Genomic DNA, 19,162 nt, shown 5'->3' with positions numbered 1-19,162 from the left:
GTAGTAAATTGATCCACACTAATTTCAAACCAAACATGAACAGATTGGGACGCCATTACAGTCCCCCCCCCCCTCACCCCATGGCTTCTGTTAGCTTCATTAACTTGTTCTCGATGCTTTTGTTGGTTTATTAACCTTTTCACTTTATGTAATACTGAAGCGGCACCACTGAATCAGGAAAGTCATTATAAACTGTTCATTTTAAAGTGTTTGGCAATGTTTCGTAGTAGTACAGAAGAGATTGCAACTAGTGATACTTCTGACAGTGGAAATACTTCTGAGGTATCTCCATTAGAAAGAAGCCTTGGCAATGGAACTACCTCTCATAATCCAATATCAGCTTCCCCTGCTTCGTCCTCTCAAAGTTTGGAAGAAGGAAGTTCTCACTCTAGCACTGGTCCATCACCTCCTCGCCCCTCCATAGGTAACTGTAGGCATACTTTTTCAGTTTAAGCATGGACACCATGTTAGGTTGCATTCTATCTGATTTTTCTACTATAATGTATTATATTTTGCTCAAAAGGTCGATTCCCCCCGAGCCTTCAGTTAGGAAGAACCATTTCACCCCACATTGCTCGTACCTCGGACAGCTCCTCCCTTGGAGGAACACCGAGCCTCAGGAAGACCCCGGGTTCTGCTCGGGTCACACACCCTGCACGGACGCCATTGACGGATACTGGTACTGTGGTCCAAAGCAGTACTTTGACATTGTGTACTTGATGTTATATATTTCTCTTTAATTTCTCTTTTATTGCAGCTGGAAGTTGCTCCTCTTCTACCACAGCTTCTGGTGCAACTGTGATTGTAGCCCTGGTTGAAGGACGCGGTTTGGCCAGGGGGGAAATTGGAATGGCCAGTCTTAACGTGAAATATCCAGAACTTGTACTCTCTCAGTTTGCGGACACCGGAACATATGCTAAGGTAACCTAAGCACGTTATGGTTGTGATTGCTAACCGACCTTTTACATTTCTCAAGGTCATAACCAAGGTTCATATCTTGTTACCGATGGAAATCCTGATGCCAGACACTGCTTGTGATAAGGGAAAAGGGACAAAGCTCTTTAACCTTATCACAGAAAACTTCCAGGTATCAATGCAAGAATACACATAACAATAATCAAATATTGATGCAAATATTTTATGTATCAGGGTGCTGCTTTCACCGCAATCCAAAGAAAATATTTCAATGAAAAGAAAGGACTGGAGTACATCCAGCAGCTCTGTGCTCCAGAATTTAGCACTGTCCTGATGGAAGTTCAAGCTAAGTATGCCATTGAGTACCATTACGTGAAAAAAATAGACCTAAACTATGTCAACCATTTTATTACCGACTGTCCCCATTTGTGCAGATATTATTGCCTGGCGGCTGCGGCTGCTTTACTGAAATACTTGGAGTTCATTCAGAACTCTGTATATGCTGCCAAGTCGCTAAAAGTGAGCTTTAAAGGAAGCGAACAGACAGCTATGATCGACTCAGCGTCTGCCAGTAACATGGAGCTTGTAATCAACAACAGAGACCACAGGTACAACAAACTGACCAAATTTTTATCTTCCCATGTTTACTGTACATTCCACACAGGAGCGACCATACCCTTCTAGGCGTCCTCAACTACACAAAAACTCCCGGCGGCGCCAGAAGGTTACGCTCCAATATTCTGGAGCCTCTGATAGATGTGGATACCATCAACATACGCTTGGACGCCATACAAGAAATGCTACAGAATGAGGAGCTGTTCTTTGGATTGAAGAATGGTACCAAATAAATTATTTTTAATCCATCTTGAGTCTTGTACAAATATGCCCGTATTTTTCCTCAGCTATAGGTCACTTCCTTGACATTGACCAGCTGCTCTCTGTTCTGGTCCAGGTCCCAAAGCAGCAGACAGTATGTGAAGTACTTTTATTCGTTATTATGCACTCCTACTGTTTCTAAATTATCATCAGTGTGTGTATCATGAAACAGCATGTCCACCTCACAGTTTAGAGGTGCAGGGTTCGATTCCGGCTCCGTCTTTCCTGTGTGGGATTTTCATATTCTCCCCGTGAGAATTTAATATGTCATATTATGCAATTTTTGTAGGTTCAGGTTGCCGAAGCGAAGATTACACATGTCATTCAGCTGAAACACACTTTGGATTTGGTGCCACAGTTGAGGGTTAGTGTCTACTGATATACACAATATTTTCAAAGTGAGAAATTAAATGATTCCTAAAAAAAGGTCATTTTCTAAACAGGTGGTGTTAAAGAACTGCAATACATCTCTTCTTAAAGCATACAGTACTTCACTAGAGGACGACAGGTTTGTAAATCTTGTGACGGCTGCCATTTTGTTTTTCGTCATTTTTTACTTTTACTGTGGTTTGTGTGCACCTTCAGATTTGACATGATCTCAAAGCAGATCCTCACCGTCATTAATGACGAAACTACCTACCTGAAGGGGAACTTTAACATGCGCACACAGAAGTGCTACGCCGTGCGACCCAACATCAACGAGTTCCTGGACATTGCCCGACGAGCTTATACTGAAATAGTGGATGACATTTCAGGTAGCGACGTCAGTGTATTTGTTCGCTATTAATAGTCTAGAGTTTTCGATGAGTCTTTTTATTTTTTTTTTATTTTAATAAGAGGTAAATATTCTTTCTTTCTCAATACAGGTATATATAATGTTGATGTTGTTGATGCTGGAAAAATAGATAAAACATTTTTAGTGGTACAACTAACTGTGCTTTCCCATAATTTTATTTTTATTTTGTTATTTAATTTTATAATCTTATTTTGGAAGTGTTCATAGTATGGCATTTGTGTTTTTCAGTACTAGTAAACCAGATGGCAGAGAAATATGACTTTCCCATGCGCACAAGCTTCAGCACCGCTCGAGGGTTCTTCATCCAGATGAAATTGAATGGAATATTTCTACCAGAGGGAAAGCTTCCTCCCGAGTTCATTAAGGTCTCTTCAGTGGGAATGACAATACAAATTCCAGTTTTATCTTTACTGAAGTAAAAAATGTTTTCTTAGTGAAAAAAGATTTTTGGGATCACATTTAAGTGTCATTTGCCCTGTTGACATTGTGCCCATTATTTGTGATTCCACAGTTTGTTTACTAGCTGCAATTTGCTGCTTTTAACAATGCCATTAATTTCAGACAACATAAACACAATTCATTGTATAGGCATAATTGTTGGTGTTTGGCATCTGTCCCTTTAGGTCGTCAAACACAAGAACAACTATGGCTTTACCACCGCAGATCTGGTGAAGTTGAACGACCGCTGCGATGAAGCCCTGAGGGAGATCGTTCACATGTCCTACGTGTGAGTAGACCATCACGCTCATCCTCAGAACAACCACACATCCATATTGCGGGTCCCGTAAATATTGTCAATATCTGACAAAATTTGTTTCCTTCCAAGGGTGGTATGTCAACTGCTCAGCACTATCCGTGAACACATTCATTGCCTCTACAAGCTCTCTGATGCTGTATCAATGCTGGATATGCTGCTGTCCCTGGCAAACGCATGCACCCTCTCCGACTATGGTGAGTGGGATGCGCTATTCATGTCTTGTTAAACTGTCAGACTTGATCAAATTTCAAGTCGGCACCAAAAGCAGCACCCGGCAAATGTCAGTGAGCTGCCATTTTTACTGACAGATCACCCCCACTGGAGGGCGCTGTCTCTGTTGCTACTGCTCAACTGTTGAAAGTTTTTTTTATGGATGTGACCTCTCATTTATCTCAGTTACTACACTGGAACAATCATAAGTCTCTCCTTAGCCCTAAATAATTTTTCAATTCTTGGCCAACCAGTCTCGAATGCCCCCTTGTGGCTATTTGAAGTATGGGCCATATCTCCATCCCCCTCAATGCAAGAATTCGGTGTAAAAAAAATAAAAAAAACTTCCTATAATTGTAATTGTCTAAATTAAACTAAAAAAGGGTTGTGCTGTAATCCCTTGAGTATATTAAGACCTGATTTGTTATGCTGCTTCCATAGAATGTCATAATGGAATAGTAATATCCTTAGCTGGAATATTTGGGTATCACTGTTGGACACTGTAGTAGTGAATTGAATCCACGTTATCTATTTATGATTTGCAATTGTAACATATTGTTTTATTGTTTTGCTGTCTGCAAGTGCGACCAGAGTTCACGGACACATTAGCCATCAAACAGGGTCGTCATCCCATCCTGGAGAGAATGCCCGGACAGCAGCTTGTGTCCAACAATTGTTACATCTCCGAGGGCAGCAACTTTGTCATCATCACAGGGCCCAACATGAGTGGGAAATCCACATATCTCAAACAGGTGGCACTGTGTCAGATCATGGCTCAAATAGGTCAGTTTGACTCATATTGGAAGCAACACACTGCTGTGATATCAAGTTTGAGTGATTGAAATTTTTTTTTAAGGTTCTTTCGTCCCCGCTGAGTATGCTTCTTTCCGTGTAGCTGATCAGATTTTCACCAGAATTGGCATCGACGATGATTTCGAAACAAACTCTTCCACATTTATGATGGAAATGAAGGAGGTCCTGTACATTCTATCAGTGTTGTGGAAAAGAAACTTGATCATTCACTTTCCTCTCCCCTTAAGGTGTCATACATAATCCACAATGTCAGCGAGCGGTCCCTCATCATCATCGATGAGCTGGGACGGGGCACCAGTGCTGAAGAAGGCATAGGACTATGTCACTCTGTTTGTGAGTTTCTCCTTGGCATCAAGGTAAAGCACACGGACATTTCTTTGTTCCTTAAGTAGCTAAATGAGCTCTCACGCCATCTCACTTGCACACACACTTACTTGCTTAAATCTGTTTTGTTTTTGTCATGTTCTTAGGCCTTCACCCTATTTGCCACACACTACCTTGAGCTTTGCCAACTAGCATCTCTGTATCCCTGTGTGGACAATCAGCACATGAAGGTTCAACACACACGCACTCGTGACACCGGCACTGAGAAAATAGTGTACACACACCTACTGAGTCAAGGATCCTCTGAAGAAAAACATTACGGTAAACATCCTGCTGAATCACCTTGATGAAATATTTGTCAGAAGGGTGCCAATAAATCGTACTATTGCTCTCTTAGGCCTCAGAGCGGCAGAATTGACCTCACTTCCTCCGAGTATCATCCAGGAAGCAAAGACAATTGCTTCTAAAGTCACCAAGCAACTTTTGGTAGGCATCATTCAATGTGTGCAAACGTTAAACCGTGCAATATGCCCCTAGTGGCCTTAATTAACAACGTAACACATTTCTTTCAAATGTTTCTGAAGAAGTAAAATGTGTTTTGGACATTCATCCCAAGGCCAAGCGTATGCGTGATCCAGAAACAGAGAGGCAGCGCGCTTTACACTGCTTGGCCACCCGCCTGCTGCAGACTGCCAGAAACTCCACACTTGACCCGAACAGCCTACGCATGTATCTGAAATGGCTAAGGACGCAGTATGAGACAGAGCTGGAGGCTACAAGGCTGCCGGCAACCTCTGACACCTAAAAGAGGAATCCAATCTTAAAGAGGAATGGCTGTCCCGGATGCACATTAAGTAAATTAATTTAGACACGGATGCATTCCTTTGCATTTTATGTTCCACAAATGCATTAAAAAAATCCAAAGCACAGAGAAACTTCCAAATTCTGAAATATTGTTACACAGAAAGAGAAGAAGAAAGAAAATCAAATGTAAGTATTATTTTATATATCTATTTGGATCTAATACATGTACTATTGTTGTTGCAGTTTATATAATTTGGTACACTTTATTGTATTTTTTTTCATCATCCACATTTCGCATTGCATAAAAAAGAATTTGGTGGTCGCAAGTCAAACAAAATCTAATAGTGCATCTGTCCTGAAAAATAAAACTCTTGCCACTCATTCAGTACTGTTTTACAAAACTTACAAAGTAGTCGGGAAACATTTTGGCATTAGTTCATATTTAAAGAAAATTACAGAGTATGTCGGCCTAACACGTCAAATTAGGCTGGCATAGCTAAATAAATTAACTCAATTAAATGTGTTCCTTCTTACTAATCACACTACTCACAAAAAGTATACATTTTAAAGGTGAACCTAAATTGATTATGTCTAAACTTTTGAACGTATATTCAAATGTTCACTGTTTCAGTATTATTAAACTCCACTTGAATAAAAGAATGTATTTCATAGTTGACATGACTTTTGTAGATAGGAAGCATGTAGGTATCCCAAATATTATTTTTGACTTGGCAAAATTAGTTAGATCATCTGTAACATAAATGGGTGGTGAGGAAAAAAAAGATATACTTTTTTGTCAGATTAAATGGGATTTTAAGAGGAGCGACACCGATTTCTGACGAGACTACAGCCTGGTCACCGAATCAGTCACGCTGTCATCAACAGGTTGCTAGTTGTTTCTCGTTTTAATAGATTATCACGGACCTTTATTGTTTGTTTTTAACCCTGGCGTAGACGTCATAAGGATGCCGCGGTGCCTGGTGACATCATGCAATCCCTTCTCGGACTTTGATAGTCGCACGATCGATTGAAACGACGAGGAGGCTTATCGTTCCTGTCATTTAAACGCAGCGGTGCGGTTCGGTGTGTCTCGGGATGAAAAACAAGCGTCCCCTCAATAGTTTGACCTGCCCAGTGAACGGAAGACGGTCGTGTGGTGAGGGCATCTAAAGCCAGGCTGCGCTGGGAAGTGAAGAGGAGGAGGGTACCCGAATCCACCAAGAAAAACATCGTTTGTCAAATAAAGAAACAGTCCGTTGAAACCACAGGTAAGCTTCGACGAATTGGTTTATATTCGTGCTTTTATTTGGTTGTCCGTGAGCCGCGTGTAACTGGAAGGATTTGGCTGCAGCAAAGCTTAGGCCTCGGAACGGCCCTCAGTACCGAAGCGGCAGAAGGGAACAGCACCGGGTTAGAAATTTCAGGACAGGCGGACGAGGCAGGGTCACTGGCCGAGACGAGCCTGATGTCCACGCCTCCAGCCCCGGCAAAACTCTTCGTCTTTGTCAACTCCTTGCCGGCCACTTTGATAGCCCAAGACCTAACTCGAGTTATGAATAAGCCGGGTAGTGCTCGTGGCTAGCATGTTAGCCTCTACCGCTATCTGAGCTTTAACACTGCGGTCCTTGCGTATGAGCTTTAAAAAGTGTGAAAGTGGGCGTCGAACTATTTGATCTCTGGTTGAGGTGAGGGCCTTCATGGCTCGTTTGGTCACGGCATACCTGTCAAACGTGCTTGGCAAAAATTAGCTCGCGAGATTGCATCAGTTCGGATCTAAAAACGGCCCTAGTCTGTGGTGGAACAGCTGCGATTTACTTGTCTTATCTCTTAAGGTAAAATCACACTCGTGGGTGCAATCCTCGGGTCACAACTTGCCATTTCCTATGGCTGACATGTTGGGCGTCATTTAATAAACACATGAGATGTTGTAAGAACTAAATCTGAGTCAGGGCCAACCCTAACCAAATTATTAGGGCCCCATGTTAAATTTTATTTGGACTCCCCACCCGGCATGTCCCATCAATAATGTGTCATAGAACTTTTAGTAACAGTTAACAACTGTAAAAAGAAAAAAAAATGTGAATTTTCTTAAAATTAAATAAACATAACAACAAAACTGATTTAACTCACGTTCATTCATTTTTATTTAATTGTGTCATGGTTTGTTTAAGGTAGCAAATAATTATTCATCAGATGTTCACCAACACTTTTATGAAGCTCATTTGTATGCCTTTTTCCCCATTTTTATGTAGAATGGCGCTGGATATCTACGACTCTCAGTACCTACTCATCCTGGTTCCATTACTGGTTGTTGCCCTCCTCTTCCTCTTCTTCATACTCTTCACAAAGGAAACCTCCTATGATGAGGTGCTGGCCCGGCAAAAACGTGACCTCAAGTTACCACCATCCAAGCCAGATGTCCGCAAGAAGACAGAAAAAAAGAAGAGTAAGAAGAAGGAGAGTGCAACTGCGGCAGGTGGAGGAGGTGGCGGAGGTGAGTCTGAGGAGGACCAGGGAGACTTTGAGGCAGCTGCTGTTGCCCACAGCTACACGCTGGAGTTGGTTGAGGAGCCAGTGCCAGTGGTTAGAGCAGATCCTGCTCCACTACCACCTTCAATGCCAGTTCCAGCTTCAACAGAGGCTTCTGCTGGTTTGAGGGAGAGAAAGAAGAAGGAGAAAAAAGCTGCAAAGGCTGTAGCAACAGCAGCTGCAGCAGCAACAGCAGCCGCAGCAGCTGCAGCAACATCTCCTCCACTCGATGAGCTAGAAGTAAATAGCTCCAAACTGATGGGGTACAAAGCAGAGCCACCTCTAGTTTCCAGCAAAAAACCCAGACCACCTTCTCCAAAGCTTGAGGTCCAGGTTCAAGTTACCCAGACATCTGCTGTGGGTCAGACTCCCCCACAGGCATCTAAGAAGAAGGAGAAGAAGAAGCAAAAGATGGAGGCAGGTTGGTGCAAAATAACTTATAGAAACGGTTCCAAAGCTGTTACAAGGACCTGGATTTCCAATCATTTGCTTTTATTCAAACATTCTACATCTGAATATCTTCATGTCCATTTTCTCTCTTTTCAGTGAATGACCAACAGCCAGAACCCATTAAAGTTGAGCAGGCACCAGTTAAGCAGGAAGCTCCTCTTGTGGCCGAAACCAAAGTTCTCTCTAATGCAGCTCCGAGTGCTCCCAGTGGAAAGAAGGGCGGCAAAAAACAGAAGACTGAGCAGGGTATTGATGATCCACCTCTGATGCACACATTTGTCATGTGGGTAAGTTCTAAAATGTATTGTCAATGTCTTTCCCTCAGTCAATCCAATTGAGGAGTCCCACGTTCTGACTGACTCGGCAGCTTCTGTCAACCACCAGACGGCCCAAAACAATGACGTACCTTCTAAAGGAAAGAAACAGAAGAATGAGACAGACAAAGGTTGGAGCTGACAAAACAAACTTGACAAGCTTGTTTGTATAACTATTTAAATTTGATGGATTTGCAGAGAACAAGGAGGTGAAACTCAAGGAGCTGCTCTCAGGTCTGTCCTCCATCACCCTGTCTGAAGCTGAGGCTGTCAGATTGATTACTGTCCTCCGGGAGAAGAGCCCAAGCGCTGCCGATGCCTGGCAAAAAGTAAGAGAATAAACAAGTGCTGGTTTTGAAGTATGAAAATGGGAGGGAAATTTTACACTTGTTTTTTTTTTCATGCCATCTTCCACAACCAGTCTGCTGCTAAATCTGATCCGGCTGCTCAGGAACAAGGGCGGCTCCTAACCACGCTTCAAGAGGAGGCATCCATTGCCAAGGATAAAGTCAAACAACTCAGCCAGGTTCACATCCACTTGCTCTATCTCACTAATAATAATTGATAGCTCTGCGCAAGATCGGTGATGTACCAACAACAAAGCAAATTTTACCTGGCAAAGCTGGTGTACGTAAAAATGGATAACTAATTTTTCGCTGCCTTGCTTCAGGAGCTCCAAGTTTCGAAGCAGAAGACAGGCCGGGTGGAGGCCATGATGCGAGAGCAATGTTCAGCAATGCAGAAAGAGCTGGGCAACATGCAGGCCAAAGCACAAGGAAGCTACCAGGAGCTCCAGACAATGCAGCTCAAGGTTGGTTGTTATTTAAACATTTTCAAACATCTGTAAACTGAGTGTTATTGTGCATTCTTTGAGATGGTTGTAGAACATTCATTTAGAGTATCAAACGTAGGTTTTAAGACATTTGAACCTTGATTGTCTACTTATCTTTTTGTCACTGTGTGCAGTTCCAGCAGGTGAGGGAGCAGCTGGAGAGTCAGATCACTCGGCTGCAGCAGGAGAATGGCATCTTGCGAGATGCAGTCAGCACAGCCACCAACCAGATGGAGAGCAAGTGAGTGCTGCTGCAGCACAGTCGTTCAGCTCTTCATCCATAACATTGCCACTATATTATTTTACAACATCCCTCCATACTACAACTGTATTTACTAATTATTTTTTTTGCTCGACAGGAATACCGCCGAGATGAACAAACTGCGTTCTGATTACGCAGCGCTGATGATAGAGTTGGCGGACAAAAACGCCAAGCTGCAGCAGGAGGAACACCAGAGGAAGTCGCTGGAAGTCAACTACAAGCAGAACGTTTCTCAGCTGGAGGTAAGCTGAACCAGTTTTGCGCCTTGTTTATATATTTATTTAGGATTTTTTCCTCATCCGTCTCACAAAAGCACAAAGCTCCTGAGCATAGCGCCAAGCTTTGTGTCTTTTATGGGCGTGGCATTATTGCCAGGGGAATGGGAGGAGGTCGTAGTGGAATTCCAGAGCTGGGGTGTGGGAACCGGAACACATTTAGGGAGAGTCGTGTTGCCTTTGGACGCTGGGATGTAGAAGGCTTTTGTCCATGTAATAACACCAGCATCCTGTTTGACACTTAAATTAGTCTTTCCTGTGCTTTTATTAACGCAATCAAAGATTGTGCTACCTATGTCTCGGCTAAGAAACTTGACGTCAGAGCAAGAGTTCAGAACCTATTTTTAATTATTGAACAATACAAACCTAATGGAATGCTCATTTGTAATGTATATTTATTTCAGTCTGACACTGTCTGTTTGGGTTTTTTTTTGTTTAATCACCAGGCCCAACTACAAGATGCTAAGCGACGCTGGGAGGAACTGCAAAACTTCCTTCATAGTGTCAATGCTGACCGAGAAAAACTTCAGGCCTCTAAGCAAGGTGATAAGTCATCTTCACTTCAATAATCCATGCTTCCAAAAAGTTTAGGCACATTGAAAAACTAATATGGTTTGTGCGTGTGGGCGCAGAACTCCACAGCCAGCTGCTGACAGCAGAGAATGAGATGAACAATAAGAATAAAGAGCTTCAGACCCTCCATAGCAGCCTGACTGAAGCCATGGTCTCGAAGGAGAGACTGGAGCAAAGAGTGAGGGAGCTTCTGGAGATGTCCCAGCACAGTATGCCGGATGACTCCATGCAGGCTCGTGCACAGGTGAGGCAAGCTATGAAAGAATGAAACTGAGCCCGGTGAAGGCGATTGAAGGTACAGATGAATTCTGCTGTCTTGATGACATGATGCCGTTGCACAACCGCTTTTTGCCTTTTCATAGCAGTGTCTTTAACAGGAGCTCATGAATGAAAACAAAGGTCTTCAGGCCCAAAAGGAAACACTTCAAGCACAAAATGAGAACCTGCATGCCCAGATCTCGACACAGGTATTGGTTCTTCTGGTACTTTAGAAAACGGCTCCTGTGGTAGAGAGTGTAATTAGGCTAATGAGATTTTTGTCTTTTCTTTATTTAGGTCAGCCACGTCTCCCACATTGAGGAGCTACAGAAGCTGTGAGACCATTTTGCTCTTATGTTAGCAGATGTATATTCAGTGCTTCGCCTCAGCGCAGGCTCATATATTCACGGTACTTATCCGTTTGCATCTAGACTGGCTGACAAGGAGTTGCAGAGAAAGAGCCTGGAGGATTCTTTGAATGCCGAGCGGAGCAGCGGCGCCAGTCGAGAAACGAACATGCAGGTCATAGCTCCATCCGCAGAAACGTCGCAGTCGTGTTTGTCGTCAGTCAACCGATTTTGTACCGTTTCATTGAAATTCCACAGGCCTTGCACAACGACAACATGTCGATGAAGGCAGAGATTCAGAGTCTGCGGGCACAGATTGCTGATCAGGTGCGTGCCTAAATTATCTTTGCTGATTGGATGCGTGCCTAAATTATCTTTATGAATCTTCCTGTTTGACACGCCCTATCTTTGTTTTTAACGTTCCACCCCTGCAGACTGCCTCCCTGCTGGCATTCGACCAGATCCAGAGGAGGTGTGTACAAATCAAAACCTACCCACGGAAAAACAATCTCCTTGTGAAAAGTTAGCCGTGCTTTGTAACCTGATCAGTTAATAGATATCCTTTCAAAACACCTCTCTTATCTCCTACCAGTGCACAAGAAAAAGAGGAGAACATGAAAACTGTCGAGAGCCTACTGGAGAAGGGCCTAATCGAAGTGGCCAACAAAGAGGAGGAACTAAAGGTGCCATTTTATTTTCCCCCTCACAAAATCACATTCCCCTGACATCAGCATTTTTGGCTCTGTCAATGAGAACTGCTCTTATTTCTTTTTCCGAATTCAGACTGTGAGAGAGGAGAATGAAGCACTAAAGCAAAAATTGGTGGCCCTTGAAGGAAAAGTGGCTGATCAGGTTAGTCTTAAATCTGTAACTAATTAAGTATCAAAGGGCAGGCAGTCGTCAGGACATATTATATTATAGGGGTGTATGAAATTATGAGACAGGAGGGGGGGGGTAACATGAACAAGTCCAAATCTTCCAATGATGCATTAATTTCTAGTATGTCTGTAAAAAGTACAACACAATAAACATTTTTATTTGCCTTGTTAGTCTCTTCCCTCCACTTTATTCTAATCAGATAATGTTCATCTTCCTTAATTGCAGGTATCGTCTGAGTCAATTGTGCAAGAACTGCATAGCAAGTAAGACTTATTTGTTTGTGTTGTACTTTGTAATGTTTTATTTCACATGGCATATTAAATATGTTTACCTAGCGATTACATAGAGGGCAAAGGGTGGGTAGAATGTTTTTGATGGTGAAACAGGCAGCGGATCACAATGACCCATGTTGTACCAAAGGAACAAATGTCAACTGTGAGGTTAATTATGCTTCATAGGATCCAAGAGAGAGATTTGAAGCTGAAGTCAATGGAGGACAATCTGGAGGCAGCACAAGAAGGCTACTCAGCCAAAGCACAGGCTGCCGAGGTGTGAATATTTTTGTCTGCTCTAGATGATAAATGCAATAATTGTTTTGGAGACAATCTAGGCCTGGGGAATAAAGATCTGCAAACTCGTCAAAAAAGTTTCTACCTCTAAACTGTAATCATTTTTAAACCAAAATAACAAAGCTGAACGGGAGACGGGAAGATTATCCAAATAATTGATTCTAAAAAGGATTGTTAATGAGAGACCTAATATTTTCCCAGGTAGAGCTCAGTTCTGAAGCTATTTTTGTCTCACAGGCTCTGGAGCAGCAGTTTGCTGCCCTGCAGGTAGCAATGGAGCAGCTAAGACAGAAGGAGCCATCAGAAGAGCTCAGCAGATTATATAACCAGCTCCAAGTACTCCAAGCTCAGTAAGCAAACCTTTCCACGCACAGTGACCTTCACATTCGTAGAGCCTCCAAACATAGTCAACATCTTGTCCACAGACTCACTATGAAAGACCACGAGATCCAGCACCTACAGACCGAGATGAGAGAGAAGTTAGATCAGGTACATCAACAGGTGAGTGAGTGTTGATTCCCAGAAAACACAAGTTTGGATTTTAACTCACCTCTTCTTTCAGCGGACAGTTAGTGCAGTACCAAGCCCCGAACTACTAACAGCGTGAGTTAGAGTTTGTGCTCAATCACATTTTTTTTAAAAGAAAAATTAAGAAATGCAGTTAAATGCTAATCATCCATGGTCGGTTGCTGTCTCACAGGTTGTCCGAGAAAGAGAAGCAAGTTGCACAACTGGAGAGTGAGCTGTGTGAGCTGAAGGAAGCTCTGGAGCTTCACAGAAAGAAGAACAATGTAGGTTTCCCTGCTAAAAGAACTACAAACACCTCATCTGAGGCGTCTGTCCACTGTGGTGTTACGCACTGCACATATCTGTCGCCCCCTGCTGTCCACCGTCCCTTGGCGTCATTTTGCTTGCTTGTTTTTTTTTTTTTCCCACCCCTTCCTTAAATTGGAATCCTTTGGTTGTCTGTACTGGTATGATGGCACACATCAGTGAAGATTGCTTGAACTGCAGATTGCATAACATGGCTTCTAGCCTTCTCTTATGCACACCATAGACCAGGACCGTACTCCCGTGAGCTGATTAAGAGATTGAGGGCCCATAGCTGAAGTAATTAAATATCAGAAATGCACCCAGTTTGCCCTTGTATCCACGGTTTGTTTAAAGCTCACGTAATGGCTTTTCCCTGAGGCTGAACTGAACGTAGTATCTCTTTGGAACCGACCAAAACAGGAGCTCCGGCAGAAAAACTGGAGCGCAATGGAAGCTCTGTCAGCCACCGAGTCCATGCTTCAAGGAAAACTCAGCAAAGCTGTCAAGGTTCGACATCCGATCTCAGTCGACTTCACTCTGTAGCGCCAATCTGATGCATTCCCCCAAATTGCTTTTTTTTTTTTCTTGCCATGAATGATCCACTGAGATGTTTTCCACCAACCATAACAAAGCTGCATACTCATTCAGCTTGCCTTTTTGCTCTCATGTCATGCTTGGCCTCCAGTCTCCAAATCCTGCTTTATTGAGTTAATTGTCAGATTTTGCTTGTGGGTAGTCCTTTTAACCTACAAGAAAAATTTAAAATCTATCTCGGTGCTTGCTCATGTCTTTGTCTCATTTCTAGCATGTTCTTGTTCCATCTATCCTGTCCACATATTCATTGTGATTACCATGCAGTTTTTCTCCCATGGTAGATTTGAGAGTATTCAATGATCCATTTTGGTGCATGGCAGCTGCTCCACACTTATTGCTTGTATGGTGGTGCAAGGGCCGAGAGTAGTGCATGATGCTGGTTTATTGTTGGATTTCTATTTTCAGTTCAAATGTCCATTTGATAAGAGGTTATCAAAGAATGGTCTTAATCTGATAGTGTAGGTGGGATGAAAGCTCGCCTTGGCTCTGACCGCAGCATAATTTTGGTTAGTAGATCACAGCTGGAAATTCTCGAGAATGTGACAATCAGGTTATCAGAAGCTTGATTGGACTATTTGAGGAAATAAACCATGGATTGTTTTCTTTTCATGATGTTGCTTTCAGTGAGCCGAAAGTGAAAAATCCCAATAGTTATACTAAATATTTCATTTTATCCAATTCCAATGGTGTAAGTACACTGTTCATAAACTTTTTGTGAGTCACATGCTCAAAAATTATTCTACTTTTCTGTCCTTTAATTATTTTGTAGGACAACCAGGCGACACTGGCGCTGTCTGAGGCGGAATGCCGCAATTATCTGCATCGACTTTTGCCCCACGTGCCTCTGCCCAACGATCAAGTATGAACCTTAAAGACAGCACATCAATTCTGCTGCTGCTTTTGAGACTGACAGTTCTTTCTCGTTCTAGAATCATCAGGAGTGGCTCTGCAGTTTTGCGAATAATCTCATGGAGAGTTCACCGCCACAATCCACACATGTTTCAGGGTATTCCGAGGTAGAAGTCCAACAGAATGGTTCTGAGTTACAATAACATGCACCGGCGTAACAATATTATTATTATTTTTTTCTCCTGCCAGGAAATGTCTGAGAAGCTGAAAGAAGCCGAGGAAGCCCAAAGGATTCTACAGGTCGACTGTGAGACATACAAGAAAGTTTTGGCAGAAACGGTAAAACCATATTTTAGCATTTTACTCAAGTCAGTGCTGCAACGCTCAAGTGTTGTTCCTGGTATGTCCACAGGAGGGCATCCTACAGCGTCTCCAGAGCAGTGTGGAGCAGGAAGAGTCCAGATGGAAAGTGAAGGTGGAGCAATCGCAGGTGGAGCTTAGAGAGGTGTGCATTGACTTGATTTATTGGGTTTATTTTATTGTGAGCTTTTCTTCCATAACATTTTGTCAGCGTGTTAAAAATGATTTCTCTCGTTTCCCTTTAGATGAGCCAGAAAGTCACAACTCTGGAGCAGGAGATTGAAAGACTAAGTGATGGAGCCGAGTTGGAAAATGTTAGTCTTTTTGAAGCACTATTAAGACTTTATACTTTTGATAACATCCCCTTGTTAAATCGTTTGCTAATCTCTAGTTGAGACGAGAAAAGCAGCACTTGGAGTCCGAGTTGGAGAGGGCAGAGCGTGAGAGTGCCACATATGTAACAGAGGTCCGAGAGGTAAGTAATAGCGCCGACCCATTTGGTTGCTAGAGGATGAGCGATGCTATTTCATGTTGATGGGGTGTGTTTCATTTTTCCCTGGCTGTTATTTGAAACCGAGTACAAACTCCTCGTGTCTAAGTATTTTTGAACTGCAAGTCCGGCCGGACTAAGTTTAGAGACCCATTTGACAGTTTCACACCGAATGTGATCCAGTGCACCATAATGAGTTAGAGGGGCCATTTTAGGCAGACCTCACCACAACAACTGTCTGGACTGTTTTTAGGGACCAGTAAACACATCCTCTCAAACTTAATTTCAGCTCAAAGATCTGTTGACTGAATTGCAGACCAGACTTGATGGCTCATATACAGAAGCCATCAGGCAGAATGAGGAGCTGAATTTGGTAAGAGTTACTTGACCGTCTAGCTAGAGATCCTTTTAAACCTTTCCCCTCTCGCGCTCGGGATGGGTTTTTCCGGTGATCGTCATTCATAACCTCACTATCTTGCTTACTCTCCACGGTGCAGTTCATTGGGTCAGCATACTGGGGTCTGTTGAAAAGACGTGAACGTTGCTACGCTTCAAAAGAGGGGCTATGAATGGCGACCCACCCTAAAAACTAACTCTTCCCTTTCAAAGCAATCAAGGTGTCTCAGCTTCTACTGGTCTGGTACCTAATGGATTTCTCATGCTCCTTTAACAATTCTTGTTAAGCTGCATACTATCATTCCATCCTCATTTCTCTCATTGGGTTCGTTCATTCTGGGTTGCTGTGAACAAACCAAGACACGGTTTACAAATAACTAGCACACGAGAACCTCATTTGGTGTCAGTAGTAGTCATAACAATGGCTTGTTGGTGAATACTATAATCATATTGTCACTCTAGTTTTGGAGACTGAGCATTTTAACATGGTATTGAATATACACATCATTGTCAGTGCATTTTTAATTAACTACAAACACAGCATGTTAATGATGTTTGCACCAACACAGCCAGTTGGGGAAAAAAAATGTGACCTAGATGGTCGTGACATTAAAAGTGCTCCTCCTTGTTCATGACAAGGGAACCATTACATTGGTAACGAGATATTTTTTTCTTTTTTACCTACAGCTGAAAATGCAGCTCACGGAGACGCTAACCAAACTGGAGGCAGAAGTGAAGGAGCGGCAGCAGGTTGCGCGTGATCTCTATAAGGTAGGAATGATACAAAGACTGTCTTGAAATTAACTGTTCGCTTTTTCATTGACCTTAGGGCCCTTTTATTTTGTAAAATAGGCCCAGCAGTCTTTGGACCTGATCCAAGGGGAGCTCTCCAAAGTGACAGACAACTCTGAGGGCCTGATAGAGAACAGCAGTTTGTCCTCACAGAGAGTAAGTTGCTGTTTTTCGTGGGCACTGAGAAACGTGTTTTTGTATTCATTTTAATTGACACTCAGTGCCAGCCTCAATTAACTTCTAAAAAATATATATATATCATAGTCTTAAAATATGGTAATAAGGATAAAATATGTTTACGTATAGACAAATCCATCTACATAGATAGACTACTACTATTACTCATCATTTCTTTGGGAATTGCAATTTCGAATCTAAACTAGCAATTTTGTATTCCTCAGGAAGAGCTTGACAAAAATGAAAAGATGACTGCAGGACTTAACCAAACAGTCTTTGAATTGCAGCAGCAGCTACAAAGTATCAGCCGACAACTCACCAAGGATGCGGTAAGACCCCTTTTGCCTGTACAGATATGTATGTATACGTTTACACGGCACTTGAAAACCCTTGCAGTGTTCTTATGTTGCCGACTTGTACGTGAAATTTATATTTGGGCTTTTCTCCAGGAGGCTGACAGAGATGTGTTGAAGGTATAGCACGCCTAAAAAAAGACGGGCATGGAGTCATCCGGACCGCACGACTACTCAGACGTCACATCCGCTGTCAAACAAGGGAACAGGCAGAGGTTTACTGTTAACACCAAACACCACAACTCCACTCCCGCCACATTCCTCTACTACAGCAAAATCACAGCTTTATTTCTTCACTTCATCATAATCTTGTTCCATCGCACATTATCCACTCCCATCTGCATTGTTTAAATTCAGTCTTTTTGAAAACCGCGTTAGCTAGCTACATGTCACACACAGGAAAACAAGGCACTGATAGCAGAAATCCGAAGGCAACTATACAGGTCTTTATACAGTCTTCTTTTTCTTAAATTAAAAAAAAAAACTTATTGTTTTATTGTACTGAGTTATGTCACGTTGCCCTGTTTTCTTCCCCGCCGGTTGTGTATCATTAGACCCTTGGGAATACATAAATGCACTTCAATGTGAGTCTTTACTCATTTGGAGGGAAATTGTTGAATATATCAGTCGCTGCAGGGGCGTTATGAGAGATGGACGGGCTAATGCGTGAAAAGGTCAACGGTGTTTTAATTCTACTGTCAGGACTCGAAGAGAGAGTATCCCATAGCGTTAATCAACACTTGCTATATTGTTGGCTAAGTTCATTAACATTGAAAAGTTTGTTCTTTTTGTAACAGGTTATGTTAATAAAAGGAATACTTGATAAATATACTTAGTTATTGTGCCTTTTTCTCGTTGTAGATCATTTTCTCTGCCACAAGAGGTCAGCACAGTTATAGATGCATTTAAGAGTTAGAAAGAAAAAAAAAATTGAGGTCAGTATCATACTGAGTGTGACACCTGCTTGCCTGTACAATGAGTAGGTTTAACTTTCCACACAAATTGAAAGTGGGTTGTTCCGTGTTGTGTTGGAAAAATGTCAGCCCGTGCATCCATTTTAACTAGTACTTGTACTCATTCAGAACAGGTGAGAAGTTACCTAACCTAGCTGACTTTAGCAAAAGGCATAATTCAAACTCAAATGATCGCAAAATATATGAATATTCAAATCTATAGAGTCTTAGTCCTCAGTCAAATGTTGAAAGAAGACAACTGGGCCGTTCTCATTTATTGAAGTTTCACAACGTGAAGAAACTCCACATAGGCAGGTCTGAGCTCAGATTCAAACATGGGACCTCTTGACCAAGACTTACGAACCAACCATTAATCCACCCGCCCAAATGTACAAACAAAGGATGTTCGGGTGCGGAGGGCAGGAATTCTTACTCAGTACAAATGAGTCACAAGTATGTGCAGTAAATTGACAAGTTTATTTATATTGAGGCCTTAATCACAGAAATGTCTCAGCATGTCCACAGTTGACAAATATTCTTGACACCTTTGAGCCAGCGTTGTTTATCCATTTCTCTTCTGCACTTTATCTTTTGAAAAAAAA

The 19,162-nt window shown here is 42.3% G+C and overlaps 2 protein-coding genes across 6 annotated transcripts; both read left to right on the top strand.

Moving 5' to 3' along the window:
• The first annotated feature begins 85 nt into the window (after positions 1 to 85).
• Positions 86 to 6,146, top strand: msh4 (mutS homolog 4). Of its 2 annotated transcripts, XM_088400827.1 has the most exons (20): positions 86 to 424; positions 524 to 679; positions 758 to 921; positions 977 to 1,087; positions 1,150 to 1,265; positions 1,350 to 1,523; positions 1,580 to 1,752; positions 1,818 to 1,885; positions 2,081 to 2,155; positions 2,235 to 2,299; positions 2,377 to 2,546; positions 2,816 to 2,952; positions 3,211 to 3,314; positions 3,414 to 3,538; positions 4,137 to 4,337; positions 4,411 to 4,529; positions 4,595 to 4,723; positions 4,838 to 5,012; positions 5,089 to 5,177; positions 5,308 to 6,146. In XM_088400827.1, the coding sequence occupies exons 1-20, from the start codon at positions 217 to 219 to the stop codon at positions 5,494 to 5,496; spliced, it is 2,748 nt and encodes a 915-aa protein (XP_088256953.1). In that variant the 5' UTR covers positions 86 to 216; the 3' UTR covers positions 5,497 to 6,146. The 2 variants fall into 2 exon arrangements, with proteins under 2 accessions (XP_088256953.1, XP_088256952.1); XM_088400826.1 differs by having other exon boundaries at positions 1,150 to 1,523.
• Positions 6,147 to 6,467: 321 nt separating this feature from the next.
• ktn1 (kinectin 1) lies at positions 6,468 to 18,438 on the top strand. Of its 4 annotated transcripts, XM_088400821.1 has the most exons (36): positions 6,469 to 6,763; positions 7,748 to 8,445; positions 8,571 to 8,720; positions 8,800 to 8,919; positions 8,987 to 9,117; positions 9,210 to 9,314; positions 9,459 to 9,599; positions 9,755 to 9,861; positions 9,980 to 10,124; positions 10,604 to 10,700; positions 10,790 to 10,974; positions 11,108 to 11,197; positions 11,286 to 11,323; positions 11,420 to 11,510; positions 11,594 to 11,662; positions 11,770 to 11,807; positions 11,928 to 12,018; positions 12,119 to 12,187; positions 12,440 to 12,477; positions 12,673 to 12,763; positions 13,021 to 13,133; positions 13,209 to 13,284; positions 13,346 to 13,386; positions 13,484 to 13,574; positions 14,017 to 14,103; positions 14,960 to 15,049; positions 15,120 to 15,206; positions 15,289 to 15,378; positions 15,452 to 15,544; positions 15,645 to 15,713; positions 15,791 to 15,874; positions 16,179 to 16,262; positions 16,973 to 17,056; positions 17,138 to 17,233; positions 17,479 to 17,583; positions 17,704 to 18,438. In XM_088400821.1, exons 2-36 carry the CDS (start codon positions 7,749 to 7,751, stop codon positions 17,731 to 17,733), a joined length of 3,813 nt encoding a protein of 1,270 aa, XP_088256947.1. In that variant the 5' UTR covers positions 6,469 to 6,763; position 7,748; the 3' UTR covers positions 17,734 to 18,438. The 4 variants fall into 4 exon arrangements, with proteins under 4 accessions (XP_088256950.1, XP_088256947.1, XP_088256948.1 ...); XM_088400822.1 differs by lacking the exon at positions 16,179 to 16,262; XM_088400823.1 differs by lacking the exon at positions 14,017 to 14,103 and having other exon boundaries at positions 6,470 to 6,763.
• The last annotated feature ends 724 nt before the right edge of the window (positions 18,439 to 19,162 follow it).

The sequence above is a fragment of the Syngnathus floridae genome, chromosome 16, assembly GCF_059516105.1.
Source record: "Syngnathus floridae isolate MCC-2025c chromosome 16, RoL_Sflo_1.0, whole genome shotgun sequence".
Classification (NCBI taxonomy): Eukaryota; Metazoa; Chordata; class Actinopteri; order Syngnathiformes; family Syngnathidae; genus Syngnathus; species Syngnathus floridae.
Note: the sequence above shows the minus strand (reverse complement) of the source record. Positions and strands in the feature narration are given on the sequence as shown.